At 39.4% G+C, this 8,027-nt stretch overlaps 1 protein-coding gene across 1 annotated transcript; it reads right to left on the bottom strand.

Moving 5' to 3' along the window:
* Positions 1-5,563: 5,563 nt before the first annotated feature.
* Positions 5,564-6,905, bottom strand: LOC128734954 (uncharacterized). The gene is made up of 2 exons (XM_053829372.1): positions 6,766-6,905; positions 5,564-6,668 (listed from the first exon to the last, which is right to left on the bottom strand). The coding sequence occupies exons 1-2, from the start codon at positions 6,865-6,867 to the stop codon at positions 6,345-6,347; spliced, it is 426 nt and encodes a 141-aa protein (XP_053685347.1). The 5' UTR covers positions 6,868-6,905; the 3' UTR covers positions 5,564-6,344.
* Between the last annotated feature and the right edge of the window lie 1,122 nt (positions 6,906-8,027).

Here is an 8,027-nt window from a genome sequence, read left to right on the forward strand (position 1 = left end):
GTCGCATGTTCGAATCTCGGCTGGGAGAGGCTGGTAGAATGAATAGGATCGTAGCACTGTCCTGTATTCTAACAGCTGGTTGCGAAGTCGGTCGTAAAAAAAACAGAGTCAAATTTCGATAACGGAATTAGTACCCAGGCATTGCTTTTACAGTTTTTAATTTTTGTAAAAAAAAAGTTACAAAGCCCCTTCGTCCCAACAAGTCGAAGATTAATTACGACGTTCAAACTTATACTAATTTGACATCTGTGCTTGGGAAGTAATTTCAAACAACAAGATTTCTTAGGAATGCTATGAAAATTGACCAATTCGATGTCTGTGTTAGGGAAGTGCGCCAGAAAAAGTGATAAGTTGCCTTCCTCTAGCGAGATTTAGATATAAAATTATTGAAAACCCGCCCTACCTACTTACAAAGTGTATAATAAATATTGAGAGTATGTCGTAGTTTGATACTACTAAAAGCACCAGCCATCACCTTCGACGGTAAAATTCATGATGTAGACATTGCCCTACCTATACGAATAGGAAATAGTAAATATTGAGAACGCGCTGTAGTTTAAAGCAAATAATAAAATACTTCACAATCGGTTATTAAACATAAGACATGGAAGGTGCCCTACCTACACTAAAAAGATATAGGAAATATTGGGAACATATCGTAACTCAAGAATCAACATCAATATAAGTATAGGTATACCAACTGCCCCTGCTCCTTTAGTAACCACCGAACTATTTGCAATGACACAGCTATCCTAACATGTGAAGTGCCGCCAGAAAAGCTGAGTTTTGTGTACGACATTCTCGTGCATGTGAGTGAGTTGAGCATCTCGTGAAATGAGTAAGTGATTCAACTTGAACCTTGTGAAGGTCTGTGCCTATGGCTACGAACGTCGGGTTGACATAAAGCTGGACATTTTTCAAATGCTCATCGGTTTGTTATGCAAATTTATAACAAACCTTTATCTTTACCTTTATATAATGAAATCAAGATTAAATTTTCTAAATTTGAGAAAATTTATACATCATATCTAATGCTCGAATATTTCGTCTACCATGTTTTTATACAAAACTTCTATTTCGAGAAAATTGTTACGGTAAATCGCTGTAATCGTTTGACGCGAAGGGGTGGTTGCTCTCTTTTTTAACGGTTTACTTTCAGGACACCAAGTTCGTCTAAGTTCACAGTTCAAATGATCAAACCGGCCGAAGGAAAGAGATATTTGTTCACTTTCAAAAACTTTCCGTTTACTTTCGGGACATCAATTTGGTCTAAGTTTTATCGAAGACTACAGAACAAAACTGGAGAATCTGTCAAAAGGAAAGGTCCTAGAGATTTACAATCTTCAGCAAAAACGTGTGTTTTGAGTCCTTCAATAATCCCTAGAACCATTTATTCCTGTAAAATGCAACCAACATAAGCTAAGTATGAAAAACTAATTAAGAATTCCCAAGGAAAATGCTCTATAGCTTTGCACTCGATAGAGATAAAAATGTCATTTCTTCAGCAAAGTTGTTTGTCTTAATATTTTCCATAACTTTGCCGAAGAAACCATGAGTCTATCTACTAACACAAAAAAAATGACATGTATCGAGCCTTTAGTGAACGCGAAACACATAGAACGTATGCTTGCCGTATTCTCATTTCAGTGGTTGTGGACAAGCGGAACCCATTCAAGTTTATAGTACTCGACTTAAGTTTTAAGATGAAACGATGATCTCATAAATCCACTTGCCCCATTTTACTAAAGTGTTCAAAAGTTAGTCATTGCTTACTGTAATGAAAATAAAAAAATAACTTTTTTGTGCTAGGAAATATAGACATAGTTTCTTCAGCAAAGTTGCTTGTTGTTACAATATTTACAACTTTGCTGAAGAAACTATGTCTATATTTCCTAACACAAAAAAGTATTTTTTTTATTTTCATTATAGTAAGCAATGACTAACTTTTGAACACATTAGATTAAGGGGGATATTCACTCGAAAAAAGTGCTAAAGACCATAAATGATATAATGAAAGCAAAAGACACTAGGAAAAAAGTTTCGCTTTTCGCGCTATTGGACCACTGTGCGCTATACGTTGCGGCTATATACATCTACAAACATCGGCCCCTGAATTATACCCTCTGTACGCATAGGCTATGCAGTACATGACAGATCGCTCTTCGGATGCCGACACTGCACCAGTTATGTCTAAACCTCAGCACGGCTTCATGAAGAACCGGTCAACTACCACTAATCCGATGTGCAACGTTACTACTTTATCCAGAGAAGTCGAAGCAAAACGACAAGTGGACTTCCGGATGGGTCTTCCGGATTGGATTACAGAATGGCTCAGTTCATATCTGCCGGACCGCACGACATACGTCGTAGTAAATTCTGCTTGCTCTCGAACGTTGGTTATCCCCTCCGTACTCGGACCATTGCTAAACGACCTGAGTGCATCTATGTCATCTCGTGTACTTCCGTTCCGTACGATTTGACGATTTGAATCCTGTCGGTTTCGGACCATGGCACTGCAAGAGGATTTAAACAAACTACTAACTTGGTGCGACAACAACGACATGCGCATCAACCACAACAAATGCAAAACGGTAACCTTCACTCGAAGTAATAATGCTCTAACACCGACAATACTCATTGGGGTTAGACATTGTAGATCGTGTTTACTCAATCTGCGACTTAGGCGTCACAATTGACTCGAAAGTCAGATTCAACGAACATATATCGGGATTCTCATATATCACCGCGAAGACATTCACCACACCGGGATTCATTCGTCATCATGCCTCCAGCTTTAGCGATATTTACGCACTCAAAACGCTCTGTTGCGCGTTGGTGCCTAGCATCTTGGAGTACGCTTCTATCGTTTGGTGCCAGTGTCAGGTACCGCAAACCCTTGTAATCGAAAACTAGCCGGTCTGTCGACTTATAAATGACTCCGAATCGCAACGATAAACAGACGAAAACTACGTCAAGGCAGACTTCAAATAGCTTCCAGGGCAGGAGTTTTATACGTCAAACGAAAGGGAAGAGCGGATACAGATTTCCAAACATATGAAACTGTTAAATCTCACTAACAATAAGAAATAGCTGGTTTGGCAGGCTATCTGTCTTGAGAAGCGACCCGTAACCTCAATCAGCTAATTTACGTGAACGAGCGTCTAGAACGTCTGATGCCTTATCTGAAGCAAAACTATTGTTCCGTGCTGTTGTAGCCGAATGTGGCATCCTGCCAGTACGGAACAAAAGTTTATTAAAATAAAATCGGAAAAGCAGACCAAGTCCGAAAAAACTTCGTTATTACATGGCCTCAAAGCAACGTAAAACGAGAAAAATTCTATGGAAGGGGCGCCCACGGGCTCCATTTGGCGCATGGGTATTTGTTTGTTAGCCGTAGTAATGTACGATAGTAGCAAGTTGCTGATATCATTCAAGCATCACTAGAAATTCCAGATTGCTCAAACTATACCGTGCTACATCAAGATCCAGACACTTAAGCAGGTCATATTTTTAATATGCTCCGTAAACAATAATTTCGCAACATTCTAGTAATTGCTTTGTAATATAATCAAATAAAAAGCTTAAATTTGCAATAACACATCAATTTTACAATAAAACCCCAATAAAATATATTACAATACGAAAAATAAACAGGCTTGTCTTGTTCAAAAATCCGGACACCTCACATCTCAGTGAATCAATATCCGGACACTTCTGAATCGGTTTTCCGGACAGGCTAAACTTTGTCATATTTTGTCTAAGAAATGTATGCCTATAAGTAAACAACTTATCACTTGTTACATGTAGTATTAAACAATCATCTCACTGCACATTTTTTTGCTTTAATTGCACTTTTGTGTCCTTAACGGTACAATTCTAGTCAAGTACGACACTGACTCACTTACCTAACCAGAGAATGAAAGTGATTAAGTACTTCTACGTTAAATCCAGTTATTTTTGTACACCAAGGAACTCAAAATCCCGAAGAAATCTTCGATTGGGCGCACTGAGACAGATCGGGTGGTGGTTTTTGGGTAAAAATGGGTTCGAATGGGTATTCGTCATGCTAAGTTAAAAAAAATTGGATTCTTTTAATAATAAGTTCCCAAAACCTTAAATTGCGAAAGCACTACTTTTTAGTAATCTAAAAAACTCGCAGAAAAAAACACTGTTTGACACCAACGTTACGTTTGGATTTATTTAAGTTATTTCGCGCAGCCTACTTAACTACCGATTATGTTTAAACGATCTTAGATATATTTGCAAAGTAAACCACATAGCTACCCCTCATAAATTGGATATATTATCTATAGCTATAAAAAAGGGTTTCTGTCTGTCTGTCCCTATGTTCCTTTTAGAATCGAAAACTACTGAACTGATCGGCGTGAAAATTTGCATGTAGGGGTTTTTGGTGCCAGGGAAGGTTCCTATGATGGTTAGAGACCCCTCCTCCCACTAAGAGGGGGGGCTCCCATACAAATGAAACACAAATTTCTGCATAACTCGAGAATTAATCAAGCAAATGGAACAAAATTTGACATATGAGTGTTTTTGGAGACAAGAATTTTTTCTATGGTGAATTGAAACCTCTTCCCGCTTCAGCAGGAGGGGGGGGGGGTGCAGATGAAATACAAATTTCCTTATAACTCGAGAACTAATTGATCAAATGGAACCATATTTGGCATGTGGGTGTTTTTGGAGGCATACATTTTTTCTATGATGAATTAGGACCCCTCTCCCTTTTTAGGAGGGGGTTCCCATACAAATGAAATACAAATTTCCTCATAACTCGAAAAGTAATCAAGCAAATGGAACAAAATTTGGCATGTGGGGGGTTTTGGAGGCAGGATTTTTTTAATGATGGTTTGAGATCCTTCACCCCTGTGGTAGGGGGATAAGGACTCTCATACAAATAAAATAGAAATTTTTGCGTAACCCAAAAACTAATCGAACTCGAGAAATTTTAGACTTTTTCACAAAACATTAATCAATAACAAGACCACTAAAAACTATCAACAGTAACATTAGATAATCAGCGCGAGACGGCCACAGGCCGCGAGTGTTGAAGGCGACCTGCCGTCGGATTCGCCGGCCATTGCGGGGAGCAGCCCCCCGTAGAGATCACCTCTATCTAGGTTTATTTATTTTACTAGATCTACTGACCTCTATTACTCCTTCAGTTGGGTCACCCCTGCGAAATGGTACTTTCTACGAAAAGATTTTCCGTGAAATGGTACATCGCGCGTAAGGTTTTTCGCGAAATGGTATTCTGCGAAATTCTATATTCCGCGTTATGGTCAACCGAGAATTGGTGTTCCGCAAAATGGTATTCGGCGAAATGGTTTGTAATGATGGCGAATATTTAAATGCTATCCGCTTTATTTTATCAGGCTAAACAATGGGGGAAGTTGTTTTCTACTTTACTGTGAGGAAAATTTGTATATTAAAACACCCATGAACTCCCCAGAAACTTGCAAAACTCAAGATTGTGAGAAAGGTCATCCGACATTCACGATTTATGTACAACACAGTTTAATTTGTGGCAATACGAAGTTTGTCGGGCCAGCTAGTTACTTATTAAGGACAAATTAGTGAAGGTGTCCGGATATTGGTACCGTCCGGATTTTGATGCAGCATGGTATGAGGTAACATAAATCTGCTCTACAACTGCGTTTTCATTAGCTTCGCCATCAAACAGAAAGAGAATGGATCGATTCTACTGAGAAAACATTCAGCACCAAGAAGACCTTGTGGTTGCACCTGCACACTATAAAGTTTTCCACCCATTTTTATAGTACTCGGGAAGGTTCTATATCATTTTAACTAGGTTATGAATTGATGCGTATTCCAATTGAGAAGGCTCACATGGTACTATGATTCGAGAATAGAACTAAGAAGTATTAGACGTTTTAAGTTTGCTTTTCCCATTAGCGAAACTTTAAAATATTATTGATTTAAAAACAAATCTTCTTTCCTATCGGATTTGAATCGACTCGCCAAAAACCGTTTTTATTGCGAAATCCCTGCATAAAATTTATGCGGAAAATGAAACGGTATTGGTAAAACAAGCCGATTCTGCTTTATGGTGAAATCCGATAATATTAAAAAATTCAACTCTAAGCAATTTCAAAGCAGTCCCGCTATCGGAAATTTAAACCTCCCGAGGCTGAACAAGGTTCAACAGTCTATGCAAATTAGTATAATCAAGTTTGGAGTCTTGCTGTTCGCCGATTTTGCCGTGGAATAGATTCGGATTCGGAGTAATATTGCTGTTCTTTATTCTCTTTTTAGCAGCTTTTATACCCACTACTTTTTACTTGCTGCAGCTTAGCTCGAACATTCATTTAGTGCCTACGAATTGTGTCAATGATTTTAATATTTTGCTCCGCTTCTCCGTCGTCGGGCTTGTAGTGCTGCTTCGACTGGTCAACTCTGGGCTCATTCAGCCGTCCGGCGACCAGTGCGTTATCGAAATATTCCGAAGCCTCCTTGGGACTAGTCATCGCCCAGTCCGTAACGTACGTTCTGATCGCGTAATCAATCAAATAGCTCAGATAATGAATCAACCGTACCACCACCGCGGGGTCTGTTGATCCTGCCTTCTGTCCAGCACTGTCTGTGTCTGCAGCTGGCACGGGCGGCGCACCCAGCGAGTGTTCCACGGAGACCTGCAGTATACACAGCCAACAACAAACAACAGAAACATTTACATTCTAGGTGTGGAATGGCCAATCACTGGACCGACGTAGATTTTTCTAATCGTACCGCGATGATCAGAGCCGCGATCAGTGCCAACCGAGTGATTACGTTCGTTCCCATTATTCTAGGCACGGCGGCGGTGTGTGGCGGCAAATCTCCTACTCCCATACACACACTCCACTATTCAGTCTGGTTTTTTGTCAAGAACGTTTCGCGATCGCTTGGAATCTGAATTATTTATAGCTTCAGCAAATCTCGTGCGACGTGGGACAAGGTCTTGCGCAGCTGAGCAAACACGTCAGCCCGAGTAAACATGATGGCTGCCGTGGCTGCTGCTTTTACAGCTGATCTGTGCTTTGATCAATGGTTATAGACTGTAACTATTTGCAAGAAGAAAAAGAAAAAAAGCATCAACAGCTTCTTTCAACCGCATCGAACTGTTATATATAAGTTCATAAATGGCACACATGTATATTTAACAAGAAAAAAAATGTAGGTAGGTAGGCTGCAAACGCGGTGCAACAAGTTTTCGAGATTAGCCTCAATATGTTAATCAATAGAGTCTAAGGCAAGCGATTGCCTATAGAAATCTATCGAAAATTTAATGCGTAAAACTGAAAACGAATCCATTTTGTTGCCGACTTTCCTACGTGCGCTTTCTATGGCTATAACTTTTAAATTAACTGCCACTGCATTTCACGTGATCCAGATACTGTGTTTTCTACGACAAAATCTATTAACTTTCAAATCACAACATGGTTTAAACTCAGCGAATAAAACTAACTAAGCCAACAACAGTTATAACGGGTGGCAACTAAAATTTTGGAATTTTTTGCTCAAGCTGTCAAAAAAAACAAAGATACATGAAGAAGATCTGATTTACCGAAATTAAAGATACATTATCCATTGTTGAAAAAAAATTAGTGTACATTTGAAAACGGTCCGTAATCGGCTGTTCGGCGAAGTTTTCGTTTGACGCCGAAACCGGAGCGTTGTACGGCCGTCATGTCAACATTGCGAATGCATCTCTTGATACTACCAATAACTGTTTGCAATTCGTGGCTCTCCGGTTATTTTTGGACACCAAGGAACTCAAAATCCCGAAGAAATCTTCGATTGGGCGTACTGAGACAGATTTTTCGGGTCGTGGTTTTTGGGTAAAAATGGGATCGAATGGATACCTATTCAGGAACGATTGTGTTTTTTTGGCGTAATGCGATGATGTTCTATCCGGTCAAAGCACGTATGATGTTTTTGTAGAAACGGGATCAAAATTTTTTTCAAACATTCCTCTGGTGCATCATAATTGATAGCCAAACCAGATGGCT

The sequence above is a fragment of the Sabethes cyaneus genome, chromosome 2 (assembly GCF_943734655.1).
Source record: "Sabethes cyaneus chromosome 2, idSabCyanKW18_F2, whole genome shotgun sequence".
NCBI classification, from domain to species: Eukaryota; Metazoa; Arthropoda; class Insecta; order Diptera; family Culicidae; genus Sabethes; species Sabethes cyaneus.